Raw genomic sequence first — 17,187 nt, forward strand, 5'->3', positions numbered from 1 at the left:
GAGTCAACAGATGGGGATGTTTGCAAGACAACTACCATCGGCATGTACAGCTCGACGTTTGCAGCAGCATGGACTATCAGCTCGGAGACCATGGCTGCGGTTCCCCTTGATGCTGCATCACAGACAGGAACGCCTGCGATGGTGTACTCAATGACGAATCTGGGTGCATGAATGGCAGGTTCTGTTTACAGCATCATGATGGTTGCATCCGTGTTTGGCGACATCATGGTGAACACACATTGGAAGCGTGTATTCGTCATCGCCATACTGCCGTATCACCCAACATGATGGTATGGGGTGCCACTGGTTACACGTCTCTGTCACCTCTTGTTCACATTGACGGCACTTTGAACAGTGGACGTTACATTTCAGATGTGTTACGACCCGTGGCGCTACCCTTCATTTGATCCCTGGGAAACCCTACATTTCAGCTGGATAATGCACGATCGCATGTTGCAGGTCCTGTACAGGCCTTTCTGGATACAGAAAATGTTCAACTGCTGCCCTGGCCAGCACATTCTCCAGATCTCTCACCAACTGAAAATGTCTGGTCAATGGTGGCCGAGCAACTGGCTCGCCACAGTACACCAATCACTACTCTTGATGAACTGTGGTATCATGTTGAAGCTGCATGGGCAGCTGTACCTGTACACGGCATCCAAGCTCTGTTTGACTCAATGCCCAGGCGTATCAAGGCCGCTATTACGGCCAGAGGTGGTTGTTCTGGGTACTGATTTCTCAGGATCTATGCACTCAAACTGCATGAAAATGTAATCACATGTCAGTTCTAGTATAATATATTTGTCCAATGAATACCCGTTTATCATCTGCATTTCTTCTTGGTGTAGCAATTTTAATGGCCAGTAGTGTATTTAAAATCATTCTTGCAGTCATTCCTAATTAAGTACTCTACATATTTGTAGAACAAAATGGACAGCATTATTCCAGGAAAAATTGAAAAGAATTCCAGTTCTCAGTTTCTTTTGACTATCAGCCAAATGCAGGAACTACAAAAGCTCTCAAATGGGAACCCCTCTGTCACACTCAAACCTCGCTGTGAATTTGTTGAAGAGAAACAAGTTTGACAACAGCCCCTTATACTCTCCAGAGTAGGTAACAGAGAAAGAATGTAAATGACTTCGTTGTAATACTGAAATGAAACAAAACGAAGTGATAGAATTCAAATTAAAGGGTGTTAACAATCAATTATTTTATGAAGATTATTTCTCGTTAACCATAAGCACTCAAGACTAAATTATGCTGTAACTGCACACATCACTGTTTTGTTAACTATATAATATTAAAAATCTATGATTTTCCTATGTTTGTAAACTGTCTTTCTGTATTTGAATGATTTACATATTAAAGAACATTATCAAATTTGGCATATATTATGTACCACACATATCTCTTCATAAATGTATACTGGAGACTAAGCAGTAGTGAACACTGAATTGATAGTACAGTAATTTGTGACAAATATTTTGTGTCACTGCTTGAAATAACTAGGCAGATTACTGCTACAGGCCCCATAGCAGTGGACAACAATATCGATGCTCAGTTAATGGTCGAAGAGACGGTGAGAGTGAATGTTAAGACTTCAAGTAACTTGAGTTCGAATAGCACCAATGAACAAAGCCCGACTTATCGCAAAGGCCACCACACGCAACCAGAATTCCAAAATTAAAGTCCATGTCCAGAAGAGCAAAGTTAAAAATGTATTCAGATTCCAACTCAAAATAGGCTTCAATGGTGAGGTATGACTAACCAATCCATATGGTGGACCATTATTCATTTCCTGTAGCAGACCAATGGCCATCCTCAGCAATGTGTTTGCCACAACCTCTGGACTGCAAGTGCGACTATCCACTACATACATAATACTGCTGCCACACACTGAGTCAGTTTCCATATAGCTGAAGTCATAAATATTAGAACATATATCAACTGGTAAATAATGGAACATATATAAACAATATCCGTCACTAGAATTTTTAATTATTGTCTCTATTTTATTTGGTGTTGGTGAGGTATGGCATCATGTTTTAGGGATTCACAGAAGACACAAAAAAAAAAAAATAATGACCCCGCATAAAAAAAAGGGAAGATGTGCAAATAAAGGCCAAAAGTGCCTTGTTGTCCATTATTAAGAGATTTGAATATATATTAAATGTTCTGTTCCTGTACATACTAATTCTTTTCAAACACACCAATCCCGATCTATTTTTCTTAAATAATTTTCTACATATGTACAATGCTAGGAATAAAGAGAAATTCACACTTCCTACATTGACACTGTTGCCTTCATAAAGGAACTTAAAAGAAAATGCAGATGCACTAATATGAGCTACGTAACATGTTCTCCTACAAAAGTTAACTGACACTGGTGAACTATTCAAAAATTTACTGCGGCCTGTTGATAATATACAATTTATGGTTCTAAGTCTGAAACCTGTCATATGAACAATAAAGGTAACACACAAAATAAAACCATATAATAATAATAAATATACTTAGAAGTACCTGTATCAGAAATCATTTGAAATAGACCATTGCCTACGTTAACTGGCTACACTGGCTGTTTTGCTTCAAATAACAATTTTCCACAGACTCCCAGAATACAGACATTTCCACTTAGGATGCATGGTGCATGCGCTTCAGTCTTCAATACACCTTCTCCAGCAATCTGCCCTCAATGATGTAAACTATTGATCATTCTGCCTCTACTAAATCTGAGAAATGACCTGGACAAATTATGTTTTTTCAATTCAATTACATGATGCCATGTTCCAAAACATAGAAACACCTCTCCAATGTGTTTCTTTTATTCCATTCTAAGACCAGACTGAAGTAAAAGAAACAACTTCTACACTTGTTGGGCCAGTGTTTTTATTCACGCCAACGTTGCAGCTCACAATAGATCTTTACATTATTTTAGCAATCGTTTGAATAAAAACACAGTAATATGCAAGTAAATATTATGATTATAAGAACAAAGAAGGGGAAGCTGAAATATGGAAGGAATAGAGTGTTTCAGCACAGCAGTTACAAACTTTCAGCAGATATCAAGTAAACCTAAATAACGGAAAATCACATAGCAATGCGCGATTGTTAACACTTTCCTGGTGCGGCAGTGGCAACAAAAAATACAAGAAAGGGATGATATGAATAGGATGCTTAGTACAGCATAAACCAAGAAATAAGAACAAAAACAGTCAATGGTCATCATCAAAGATGGTGCTCAAAATTGCGACCTCAGAGTGTGATGTAGACCTCACATCTCTGGCACATGGAAGATCTGATGTTCTGTAAAACACCAGGTGTCTCCCAGACTTCCCCAGCAGCTGCTACAATGAATGCTACAAGTTCCTCAGCACTGTTGGTTGGTTGGTTGGTTTGGGGGAAGAGACCAAACAGCGAGGTTATCGGTCTCATCGAGTTATGGAAGGACGGAGAAGGAAGTCGGCCGTGCCCTTTCAAAGGAACCATCCCGGCATTTGCCTGGAGTGATTTAGGGAAATCACGGAAAACCTAAATCAGGATGGCCGGACGCGGGATTGAACCGTCGTCCTCCCGAATGCGAGCCCAGTGTGCTAGCCACTGCGCCACCTCGCTCGGTCTCAGCACTGTTAATGTGGGTATCATACACCACTGTGTTGATGTATTCCGAGACGAAGAAGTCAGGCAATCTTGCTGGCCAATGCACCAGCCACCCCAGCTAATTCAATGTTGACAATATGCTGCATATAGGTTACAACACACATCAAGGCTGTAATGTAAGGGGTCCCATCATGCTGAAACCAAATGGCAGAACACATAGCAGCGGGTATGTGTCTGTCATCCAATAGCCATATGGATACTTGCTGAAGAGAGATGAGATAGGTTGCACCTGTCAAACGATTGGAGGCAACAAGTATGACCTGTTGATGTGGTCCCTGATAATGCTGGCCCACACATGAACTAAAAATTGTCTCTGGGCTCCACAGGTTCTTCTTGCACTTGGATGTTGTAAGTTGTACATTCCCTCCTGTGTGAGGGTCATCTCATTGGTGAACAAAATGGTGGCTGGGAAATGGGGACTGTACCTGTAAATGTCACTGTGCAAAGGCAACTCATGGACCAAAATCGTCTTCATAAAGCAAATGCACATGCTGAGTGTGATACGGGTGCATGGAGTTGTCATGCAGGATCCGCCAGATGCTGTTGTTGGAAATGTCAACATGACAGGTGATAGCTCACGTACTGGCAGCGGGGCTGTTCTGTACCAGCTCCAGCACAGTCTCCTCATTGGCTACCACCATTACTGTTTGCTCACGTTGTTGTTTCTCCTCGCTGATGGAGCCCCTTTCAGAAAACCTCCTGTGCAAATATGCAAATAAGGTATGGCAGGGACATTGGCTTGTGGGGTTACTTTGGCCGTACAACTGCTGTGTGCCTTGCCCACTGAAATCAGAGGCCTCGTATACCAGACACATATCAGCGAGCTCTGTGTTTGGCTAACATGCCATTCTACTTCCCCGACAGCAGGCGAAATGCAGCTTAACCATGAGTGTGGTCACAATTGATCATGCACATCAAGGGTGCCCATATGATACTTTGTGGGGAGGGGGGCACAAGCTTTAGGAGTGTGGAAGTTTTTAATATTTTGGGTGATGAATGGCGGATTGTAAGTAGCCATAAAAAGTTCCAGTTCTGACCCTATAAAAGGCTGTTTTTTCTTCCCTCAGAGCTCGGGAGAGGGATGGGGGGACTGCAGCCCCCCATTGCCCCATGGTATTGGCACCCTTGGTGCATATGCTGCATCATATGATGTTGCAGTGTGCATAGTGCAATCTACCACATACACCAGCCAAAGCCGTCCCAGCATTTTAGCTTTACTAAATATAATTAACATTTTTTCGTTCACTGTACATATACTTCCTTTCTTGTGTTTTGTGATGTCACTACAGAGCTGGAAAAGTGTCTCCAACCATGCACTGCTCTGTGATTTTCCATCCCCTAGGTGGACTATTTCTCATGAAAGTCTGTAACTGCTGTGTTGAAACACCCTCTACATAGAGAATCTGAAGAAGAATTACGTGAAGATGAGGTAAGCGATATGATACTGGGAGGAGATGTTTACAGAGCACTGGGAGACCTAAGTGGAAACAAGGCTCTTGGAGTTGTTGACATTCCCTCAGAATTACTGACAGCCTTGGGGAAGACAGCCATGACTAAATTATTCCCCTGGTGTGCAAGATATACGAGACAGGTAAAATACCCTCAGACTTCAAGACAAACATAATAATTCCAATTCCACAGAAGGTAAATGCTTAAAGGTGTGAGTACTACTGAACCAACAGTTTAAAAAGTCAAGGTTGCAAAAAACTGACAAATTATTTACAGATGAAAAGAAAAAACTGAAACGAGCAGACCTTGGGGAAGATTAGATTGGGTTCTGGAGAAATGAAGGAACAAGCAAGGCAATATTGGCCCTACAACTTATCCTACAATACAGGTTGAAGAAAAACAAACCTTTGTTTATAGCATTTTAAATTCAAACAAAGCTTTTGACAATGTTGACTGGACTACACACTCTGAAATTTTGAAAATAGCAGAGATAAAATATAGCAAGCGAAAGGTTATTTACAACTTGTACAGAAACCAGACTGCAGTTATAATAGTAGATGGACATGAAAGGAAAGCAGTAGTTGAAATGGGATTAGGACAGAGCTGTAGACTATACCTGAAGTTATTCAATCTGTATACTGAGCAAGCTGTGAATGAAAAAAAAGGATAAATTTGGAAACCAAACGAAAGTTCCAGGAGAAGAAATAAAAACTTAAAAGGTTTGCTGATGACATTACAATTCTGTCCGAATCAGAAGAGCAGCTGAATAGAATGGATAGTGCCTTAAAAAGAATTTACAAGATGAACATCAAAAAAGAAGAGTAATGGAATGCAGTCAAATAAAATCAAGGGATCCTGAGTGAATTACATTAGGACACAAAGACATTAAAAGTAGAATACAATGTTGCTGTTTGGGCAGCTAAATAACTGGTGATGGCCAAAGTAGAGAGAATATAAACTCTAAATTTCAACAGCAAGAAAAGCATTTCTGAAAAATAAATTTGTTTACATCCAATATCAATACACGGGTTAGGAAGTCTTTTCTGAAGGTATCTGTCTGCGGAGTAGCCTTGTATTGAAGTGAAATGTGGAAGACAAACAGTTCACACGAGATGAGAGTAGAAGCTTTTCAAATGTGAGGTTACAGAAGAATGCTGAAGATTAGATGGGTAGATCGAACAACAAATGAGGATGAAAAAATAATTTTATGGCACAACCTGATTAAAAGAAGGGATTGGTTGATAAGACACATCCTGAGTCATCAATAAATTGTCAGTAGAAAGTGTGAGTAGGTAAACATTGTAGGAGGAGACCAAAGCTTCAATACAGCAAGCAGGTTCAAATGGATGTAGGTTGCAGTGGTTATGCAGAGATGAAGAGTCTTACACAGGATAGAATACCATGGAGGGCTATGTCAAACCAGTCTTCACACTGAACATGACAGCCACAACAACCAGAACAGATCCCATTTCTTGTGGTGATAAAACAGTCACACAAGTGATGTAACACATCTTGCCACTAAAATTGCAAGCAATTTTTTTTTTATCCAACTTAATTACTACATAAAAATTTTCAAATAACTCACCCAGTCATAAGGAATGCCAGGATCATCTTTAAAACTTCTTCCTAAGGCAGACTCGGTCATTTTTGCTGCATCTGGCATGTATGTGCCTTGGACTGGTCCAATTTCACCATTTTCTGGTTCCGTTGACTTTTCAGTTGGTTCACTCTGCTTCTCCTTATTCTCACCTTCGCCACCACAGTCCTTCTTGGAAGAAGTATCAAAGTTACTGGATTGTTTTTCATTCCCTTTATCACTTTCCTTTCCTTTCTCCAAAACACCAGTATTTGCTATGGGCAATTTGTTGTGGGAGGAACTATCAACTGTAGTATGAGAATCATCATTTTCAATCTTCAGTTTAGTTGCAATATCATCAGATGCTTGCTTCATTTCATTTATATTACCTTCCATTTTGAGCTTTGAGTATTCTGTCCCTATTGTTTCATGCTTTAGTAGACTGTCTTTAGAACACATATCACTATACTTTATCTCAGAATATGGGCTCTTATTTCTGAAACATTCTTCAGATTCAGTTTTCAATTCACATTTGGTAACTGGTGAACAATTATTTTCGCTTTGGATATTAATTGGTCCACTACTGTCAACAACTTTATCCGATGATTGAATAGTGGAAGAATTCTCTGTCGTGGGTGTCTTATCAGGACTGGAAGACTGCTTCTCAACGTCACCACCAACCAGTCTTTCTCCATCACAAACATCATTTCTCTGCTGTCCCCACTGATTCAAAGATTTATCACATGTCTGAGCACAAGGTGAAAGTGTAGGTGAAAGTGTAGTTGCAAACTGATTGAAAATACTACCAGATGTAGAGTGGAAGTCTGGAAACATCAGATCCTTAGTTTCTTGTTTTAGTGTCTCTTCACAAAATGATTGCTCTGCTGATGTCGAATTGAACACAGGGCTGTTATTTTCACAAATCTTCAAATCGATAAAATTTGCAGCATTAGTGCTAGTTTGTATCAGTTTACTACCATTACTGCTATTGGTGTCAAGACTTGTACTGCTTAAGGTACCACTGCTGCTACTGCTGCTGCTGCTACTGCTGCTACTACTACTGTTATGACAGCTAACTTCAGAATGCACACTGGAGTTCAATGCGTTGGTATCTTCTATGTGACGATTTTGTTCTATCCCAGCAACAGACGAATGATCACAATACAGTGACTGTATATCATTCAAATCATTACTTTGATCTGGACATTCAGAATATGGGGGCAAAAGTTTACTATTTAAATTTGTTGACATATCTTTCCTTTCATCTGATGCCTCATTATTTACACTGTGTGTGAGGTCTCCCACAACTTCCTGTGCATTAGTAATGCTGTTACCAGCATTTTTTGTTACGATATTATCTAAATGAGTTGTACAGTTTTCAACATTTCCTTGACTTTCAGTTCCAGAATGATTTTTTATAGATTCTATCTGTGACTGGCAATCTTGAGTCTTGCTGGATAATTTGTCAGAGGTTTCCTGTGAGTTTTGCACACTTGTAATTTTATCATTAAAACCTTGTATCTGACCCACCTGGCTTGTGACAATTCCATTTTCATTGCTTATCTGATGGTCACTTATGATGACATTCTGCAAATTCTCTACATCTGTTACTTTACTGTGATTTTGAACTGAAAACTGATTACTTTGAAGTATCTGAGTTTCCAAATTAATCAACTCACAGTCTGACCCACTTAAGTGCAATTGAGATGTCGCACAATTGTCGTGATGTGCATTTTCATCTTGCTGGTTCTGCATGGATTTTTCCTGGTTACCAGTTACCAGATTAGATTGGCCTACAGCTTGACTTTGCTGCCCAGGTGGTACAATGTTTTCTGTGCTGGAGCCAGTATGTTGTTGAGACTGATTAACCTGACTGCCCACTGTTGACTGCTGAATAACCCTCTGATTTTGTTCCTCACTCAGGTGGCCAGGTGGTGGTGGCACAGGCTGCTGCTGCTGCTGCTGCTGCTGCTGACTGTTCACCTGCAGAGGTATGTGCAGTCCGGCAAGCGGCTCACAGTGATCAGTTTGCTGCTGGGTCTGAGTCCCTTCTTGATGCTGCTGGGTGTGTGTGGGGGACTGATTGTCACACACTTGAGACTTCTGGTTCACTGAATGTGTATTCTGGTCCACAGATATGGCTTCTTGTGACTCAGTTTGTGATTGGAGACCTGTCTGTGTTCCCACCTGTGAATGCTGATTCAGATTTGGTTGACAATTCATATGGTTATCAGAATTAGACAGATTTTCCAGTGACGTCTGCTGGTTCATGTAATTTCCCATATGTGAATGATGCCCCATTTGCATCTCAACGTGAGGCTGCTGCTGGTTTGTGTTAGACTGCTGACACGTGTACTGATGCTGGTTCACTTGGCTCTCCAACTGGGTTTGTTGGAAAATGTGTGTTTCAATTTGTGACATCTGACTAACGTGAGTATCTGCTAGTGGTTTTTCACATAACTGCGAAGTCTGGTTGCTTTGGTTTCTAACACAGTTTTGTGTATCTACTTGAGTTCCTTGGGAATGTTGGCCTGTTGGTAATTCTGTACAGTGTTCATTATCTGCCATTCTTGTTAGAGGCTGCAGAATTTGACTACTTGCCTGGGACTGCTGACCCTCAGCTTGAGGTGTCATTTCAGGCTGCTGAGCATCTACAAATGCCCCCATAAGTGGTGATGTCTGTTCCTGCCTTTGGCACTGCTGGCTTTCCACTGGATTGTGCTGTTGTGCCTCAGATATTATTCTATGCTGGTGGTTATCTAATTGAGTTTTCATGCTAGAATGTGATGCAAGTTTTAACATCTGTGACTCTGATTCTGTTATTTGTTGTGATATTTGGGAAGAGTGGGTTCCAGTCTGAGTTGCTCCATTAGATTGGTGAGAAGCAATTTGTCCTAGTCTTCCATGCATATTTGATTCCACTGGAGGCAGCTGAGAGTCTGCTTGAGATATCTGCGATCCCATTTGAGATGCACTGGGAGACTGGCATTTCGTCATATCGAGCGTTGTCCGATTCTGCAGTGTTCCAGTCTGCTGTGTCACTGGAGCTTCCTGAGTTTCAAGCTGTTGATGATGTTGGGAGCCTTCCTGGACTTCCGTCTGCAGTTCTCTCTGGTTACTATTTGCAGGTTGCTGACATGTCATAGGGGCCAGTGACTGATCCTGTTGAGATCTGACCTCTGATGTAATACATGACTGATCAGATCCCACCTGTGATGTCAACTGAGCTGGCTCAAATTCTATTTGAGAATGTTGTTGAACAATTTCTGTTAGTTGGCACTGCTGTGTTCTCAGGTGAGATGACATTTGTGATGGCTGTGATCCCACCTGTTGCAACTGTACTTGCTGTGATGATACCTGAGAGCTTATTTGAGGTTCTGGGGTTGTAATATGTAGTGACTGTTGACAGTTCATTAATGGTGTGATTTGTGATTGCTGAGAATTCATCAAAAGTTGCATGTGAGAATGCTGAGAGGACATCTGAATAGCAGCCTGAGACAACTGTGAGGTCATCTTCGGTCCGGTGTCCCCATCTTGCACTGCCCTCTGAGATAATGTTTGAGGATTCTGACACCCAACTTGTGTAGCCACAGAACCGTGCTGTGTTCCTGGTACCTTCGAAGACTGAGATTCAATATTTGAAATCATCTGTGAGTGATGAGACCCTGTATTAGATGTCATCTTCGAATTCTGATGTCCCATTAGAGCTGGCAGCTGAGAATCCTCAGAATCAATATCGGATGGCAGCTGTGGGTCCTCAGGACTCATACTGTGTGAAATCTGTGAATCCTGACAGGCTCCCTGATGAGGCACCTGGGAGTTTTGAGATCCCACATGCTGCAGCTGTTGAGTGTTCTGTGGTCCTCCTGAATGTGATGACACAGAATTCTGAGGACCTAGAGGTTGGGACTGCTGAGTGTGCTGGGGCATAGTCTGACAAGGTGTCTCTGCATTCTGAGATCCACTGAGATGTGGTGACTGAGAGCTCTGTAGTCCCATTTGAAGCTGCAGCTGAGAATTCTGAGATCCCACATGATGTGCCACACACGGTTCCTGAAGTCCCATATGATTTGGCACCTGCGAGTTCTGAGGCTGCAACTGATGTGTCATCTGTGACTCCTGAAGGACCTGGTGTGCTGTTTGAGTATTCTGCGGTCTCATCTGATGTGGCAACTGAGTGTCTTGAGCTCTCATCTGATGTGACACCTGGGAGTCCTGGTGCCCCATTGGATGTGGCATTTGGGAATCCTGAAGCATCATCTGATGTGGAGGTTGTCCATCCTGAGGTTGCATCTGGGGAGCTGCGTGTGAATTATGAGACCCCAGCTGAGGAGGCAACTGGGAATTAACAGATCCTATATGATGATGCATGTGGGAATTCTGAGATACCATCTGTGGTGGCATTTGAGAATTCTGATGTCCCATCTGAAGATTTGACTGAGTATTTTGAGGCATCATCTGATGTGACCCTTGCATGTTCTGCGATCCCATGTGATGTATTAGTTGGGTGTTCTGAGCACCTGACAGGTTTGATGTCTGGGGGTTCTGACCTCTCGTCTGATGCGAGATTTGTGTGTTCTGAGATGCCATCTGATGCTGCATTTGGGAGTTTTGTGTTGTCATATTATGAGACATCTGACAGGTCTGATGTCCTATGTGGTGTGGAACTTGGCAGTTCTGAGATCCAAGCTGATGTGACATCTGTGGGTTCTGATGTAACATCTGTGAGCTCTGAGAGCCAATCTGATGTGATACTTCAGAATTCTGTGATCCCATCTGCTGTTGCAGTTGATTACTTTGAGATCCCATTTGATGTGGGATCTGGGAGTTTTGTGGACCAACTTGATGTGGCACCTGTGTATTCTGGGGTCCCATCTGATGTGAAATTTGAGTGCTCTGGTGTCCCATTTGATGACCCTGTAAATTCTGTTGCACTGTTTGAGATTGCACTTGTGTATGTTGAGATACCATTTGAGGTAACATTTGTGACTGTGAATCTGGCTGAGGTAGCAGCTGGGACTGCTGATCACTTGGATGAGGAAGTATCTGGGTAAACTGAGCTCCCATATGACATGAAACCTGATTCTGTCGTTCCATTTGCTGATTTCCAATATGAGATGATTTCTGAGATTGTTGAGGTGCCAGCGTCTGTTGATTTCCAATTTGAGAGTGAACCAGAGAATTGTGAACAGTATGTGTATGCATCTGTGACTGCTCATTTTCTGCCTGAGTGGGGGCATGCTGTTGCTGAGACCCTGCATGTAAAGATAGCTGTGTTTGCTGAGATGTCATATGAGATACTTGTGAGTAATGAGATCCCATCTGAGAAGAAACCTGAGAATGCTCAGATACCATTTGTGACTGTTGAGATCCCACTCCTGAAGCCACATGAGACTGCTTCAGATCCGACTGTGGAGACAAATTAGACTGCTGTGATCCAGCCTGAGACTGTACCTGGTGCTGCTGGGGGTCTAGGGATGGCATATGGGACTGCTTCGAACCCATCTGTGTCGGCATCTGTAGCTCATGTTGTCCAAACTGAGATGGGCCTTGAGTTTGGTGAGATTCAGTTTCAGAAGTTGTTTGTGACTGCTGTTGCCCCATCTCTGGATTATTCTGAGTCTGAGTAGATCCTATTTCTGAAACTATTCGAGAATTCAGTTCTTCGATCTCAGATGTCATTTGGGTTTGCCTTGAACCCATTTCAGAATGTGATGACTGCTGAGACACCGACTGTGTTAATATGAGGGTTTTTGAAGTACCTAAATGGGGAGGCACCTGTGATTGCTGAGATGCCATTTGAGACTGCATATGAGTCTGCTGAGATCCAATCTGAGATGACATCTGTACATTATGGGAACTTGCTTCATGTGGCATCTGAGAGTGCTGAGTTCCCATCTGTAAAATCTGATGCCCCATCTGTGAGGATGATATCTGACAATGCTGATGTCCCATTTGCATTGGCACTTGCAAATGTTGTGGTCCCATTTTCTGAAGCACCTGGGAATGCTGTGATCCAACTTGTGAATGTGACTGGGAATGATGGGGTTGTCTCTGAGATGAAATCTGTGATTGATGACTCTCCAACTGAGACATCATCTGGGACTGTTGGACTACAATCTGTGGTGATGGTTGCACTTGCTGTGATCCTAGCTGAGGTGACACCTGAGGCTGTAGACTCCCAATTTGAGACATTCCTTGATTCTGCTGTAGTCCAACATTTGGCTGCATCTGTGAATGCTGTGATCCAATTTGACTTGGCATCTGAGGCTGCTGAGATCCCGTCTGATTTGACATCTGGGTCTGCTGAGATCCCAAATGATTTGATATCTCTGAAACTTGTGAACTCATATGGGTTGCAGTTTGAGACTGAGGATTTCCTACCTGATGTGTAGCTAAGGGCACCTGGCGATTCGATTCATGATTAGTGAGGTTCTGTTGAGAACCAGACTGGAGGTGGTGTGTTTCCAACTGAGACACAGATGGTGATAATTGTGACTGCATATTTTCTTGGGTTTGCTGGTTCATCGGCTGGGTCTGTTGGTGACTCACATGTGTTTGCTGCCCAGATTGACTAATCTGTCCAACTTGTGTTTGTTGTCCACTTTGGTTCTGCTGACCTCCAATCTGTTGTGATACAATTTGCTGTTGTGGGATAATCTGATGCTGTTGACCACCAACCATATTTGGATGAATATTTGACATATTTTGATGATTCTCTGTTTGTGGTATTACCTGCTGCTGTTGATTTAGCATCTGGTGCATTCCCATTTGATTCTGTTGACTTGTCTGATTTTGTTGACATCCTGTTTGATTTTGAAAGTTATTCATTTGGTTTTGGTTCGTACCTTGATTTTGTAAATTAACCATCTGAATTTGCATCTGCATCTGCATTTGCATATTGGTGATCTGGCTTTGATTTGTCATCTGATTCAATTGGTTTCTCATTTGCATCTGCATTGTTCCAATTGTACTATTTATACTCCCTGTTAAACCAAGTGAATTCATTTGATTCTGTCCATTATGGGAAACATTTAATTGGGGCTGGGTAGTCATTTGATTTTGCTGATTCTGCATAAAATTTTGCGATCCATCACCTTGTGTCTGACTAGAAAGCTGACTGCTCTGATTCCTCATAAGGGGCTGTGGGCCACCAATATTTGCAATCTGGTTAGAATTATTATTAACAGAAGTCACTGAGTTCATTACTTGATTCTGAACATTCATGTCTAATGAACTACCCATGCCATTCCGCAAATCTCTCATTTGGTTTTGTGATGTTTGAGTTGGAACCTGCATTACCATCTGGTCACTTTCTCCCATAAAATACATATTTCTGTCACGATCTGAGTTTCCTTGGGTCATATAACGGTCCCCATTCACTGTATCAGTATAACTGGAGCCTAAAAAGTATTGAGAATTATTAGATGTTCCATAAATATTATTATCTGTGTTCCCTGTACCATAATACTGACTCTGATTATTCTGTTGGAAGTAATTTGGCTGAGTATTTTGCCAATACGTTGACCCTGCTGTGTTAGAACTACAGTGGTATGAATTACCACTAGTGTTCTGTTGGCCTGGTGCATGCGAGTAGTATGGTGAGCTGAATGTTGAAGTCTGACTAGAACTATTCGTCTGGTAATATGATACACCTGGGTTATTTGCATAAGACACAGCAGTATTTCCTTGATCAGGGCAGTTATTGTAGGCAGTCTTGACAAAGTTTCCAAATGATGCATTAGTTGCATTGGGCCCAAATTCTGTAACACCATAGTTTCCCTGTGAACCATAAGAATGCGTAACATTATGACTAGAATTATGGTACTGCATATCGTGATAGGAGCCACTATGGTCATTTACAAAGGACTGGTTCTGGTTCGCATGCCCCATCATGGCAAAGTTCTGATTATGAAGCTGCTGCTGCTGTTGGTGTTGGTGTTGTTGATGATGTTGTTGCTGTTGCTGCTGCTGTTGCTGTTGTTGCTGCTGCAACTGTTGTTGGTGTTGTTGCTGTTGTTGTTGTTGCTGCTGCTGCTGCTGCTGCTGCTGTTGTTGTTGATGGTGGTGGTGTTGGTGTTGTTGTTGATCTTGCATCTGAGATTTGTGGTCAGATGGTGCTGCACCACTGACTGAAATTCCAGATGACAAGCCCAAGTTTGATGGGTCTGTACTACTGATTTCTGTACTACTTGGTGTGACAGATGCAGCTGGTTTATTTGGTGATCCACCAACATTTTGCTGTGCTGCACTGGTCTACAAAAGAAAAAAACAAGAAACAATACAATTATGACAAGATTCTCGTTTGTAATGTGTGTTCATTCTACTAGTTTCAGTGGTGAAAAAATTCACTGAGATTATTGACACCATCAGATGATAATGTCAGTTTGTGAGGAAGTATTCTAATGCTTGTTCTATGAAATTTTGTGTGAATTACCAAATGTCTGTAGCTAATTGCCACGATACTTTGGCACAGAGTCTTCTGGCCATCTTGAGGTGAATACTTGCAAAACTATGCTAAGCTCACCTATTTAAGATCCTCCTGGCAAATGTGTGAAGTGGTGTACTCAGTTGTGACTGTGCATGCACTGCTTGAGCACAGTCCTTCTGCTGCTTGTCAGTGCGCAGTGTTGCATGCCCTCGTGGTGAAATCTAACTTCATCGGTAACAGATTAATCATCTTCACATGATAAAATCGCAGAAGGATGCCAGCTACACAGAGCATGAAGATTTTCTGTGACAGGATTCTGTGTAGACTCTTAACTGAAAGCCACCGTTCCAATTGACAAGGGACTGAGACAGTCATATTTTCACTGATTCATCTATGATGGAGCTCCAAAAGTTTGGTGTATGGGGCACATTGTTTTTTGTTCATTGTATTTCACTGAATGACCAGCAGAAATAGTGTTCATTAATATGAGATCTGCTGGCTTGGAGGAGGCAATTACACCACTGGTGGTCCATGACCCACATCTGAACAATGTACGTTGTTTGTCATACATAAGATTTGCCTCATAACAGAATCCTATAAACGTCTGTCCAATGTAGCTCTAAGCTGTATTTGGCCGATCTCACAAACACGAACATTTTGGATGTAGGATTTGTTTGAAGTATTTTCATTGGGGAGAATGCAATGGAGAAACCAGTGGGCATTCTAGCGAGATCCTCTCCTGGGACTGCAGAATCTGTAGTGGAAGTAAGTAGGTAGAGGAGCAGGAGCATAAGAACTGTGCCCATCAGGTGCAGTTACAATATGCAAAGAAGGAACTAGATAGGTTGAGGAGAGTGATGGGTGCTGGGGAATGGGAAATGGCAGTTGGCAAGAAGGCAGCTAGGAGGAGGAGGTATTAAGACAGTTGTACTTTGTGTATATGCAATAGATTTGACCAACTGTCAGCACTGAGTGGAGAGGAGCCTCTTGTAGCTGTAGGTGAAGGAAACTTGCAACAATGCTCAGCAGTAAGGAGGCCTAGGTCAGTTGCAAAGTGTAACAGAAGGAAACGTTTCTGCTGCTAGGTAGTTCACACAGTAGAGGTGTGGGCCAGCAGTTGCAGGAAGTGTTGGGGAGTGAGTACCAGGCCACCAGCATTGCGAAGCCTAGTGCAGCATTGGCTCAGGTGACTGACAGTATAGGGGAGTTATGTACGAATTTTACGAAAGAGGATCAGGTAGTTACAGTGGGTGGAGCAGGGAATAGTCTTGATAGGGATGGGGAATATTATGTTGGTGGTGATCTGGTAAAGACAGCTACTTAAACTCGTGGCACTAATGTGCATTTTGTGCAACTCTTTCAGCGTCATGATCAGCCTCATCTTCATGCAGCTCTTAGGTGCATGAACATGGGGCTGGAGAGGGCACTGATGGCAGAGGGCATGGGTCACATTTCAGTGGTCCCAGTTACGTAAGTCTATCAGTAGATCGGGTTTCACTAGGCATGGCCTGCACCTCAATAAGAATGTGAAGGGGAGGCTGGCAAAGCTTATAGTTGACAGTGTAGTGGGTGGTGCTGGGATCACTCATGGAAAAATTCCTGTAGTAGTTGGTGTTAGAGCTGCACCTTTTTTGGATTGAAGTCAGCTGATAGGTATGCCTGCTTAAAGCAAGTCCCTCTAACTAAAGGATCACCTTCAGAGGACACCATGTTTCAAAGTAGAGAATGGGGTAGGGGGTTGTCATACCTCCTCATAATACACAATTTATAATACGAAGTTACAAACATTGGGTGACTGAACAGTGGAAAAACGCTGTGTAGAGTGACAAATCACGGTACACTATGTGGTGATCCAGTGGCAGGGTGTGGGTATGGCGAATGCCCGGTGAACGTCCTCTGCCAGTGTGTGCTGTGCTAACAGTAAAATAGGGGGCAGTGGTGTTACGGTGTGGTCGTGTTTTTCATGTAATTTCCCCCCCCCCCCTTTCTGTTGTTTTGTGTGGCACTATCACAGCACAGGCCAACATTGATGTTTTAAGCACCTCCTTGCTTCCCACTGTTGAACAGTAAT

The 17,187-nt window shown here is 42.3% G+C and overlaps 1 protein-coding gene across 1 annotated transcript in view; it reads right to left on the minus strand.

Annotated features, from left to right (window-relative positions):
- Positions 1-17,187, minus strand: part of LOC124722666 — a 509,646-nt gene that overhangs the window by 107,945 nt on the left and 384,514 nt on the right. The window contains exon 15 of the mRNA XM_047247811.1: positions 6,695-14,941. Coding sequence (XP_047103767.1) covers positions 6,695-14,941 — 8,247 coding nt within the window. The remainder of the gene's footprint in view (positions 1-6,694; positions 14,942-17,187) is intronic.

The sequence above is a fragment of the Schistocerca piceifrons genome, chromosome X, assembly GCF_021461385.2.
Source record: "Schistocerca piceifrons isolate TAMUIC-IGC-003096 chromosome X, iqSchPice1.1, whole genome shotgun sequence".
NCBI lineage: Eukaryota > Metazoa > Arthropoda > Insecta > Orthoptera > Acrididae > Schistocerca > Schistocerca piceifrons.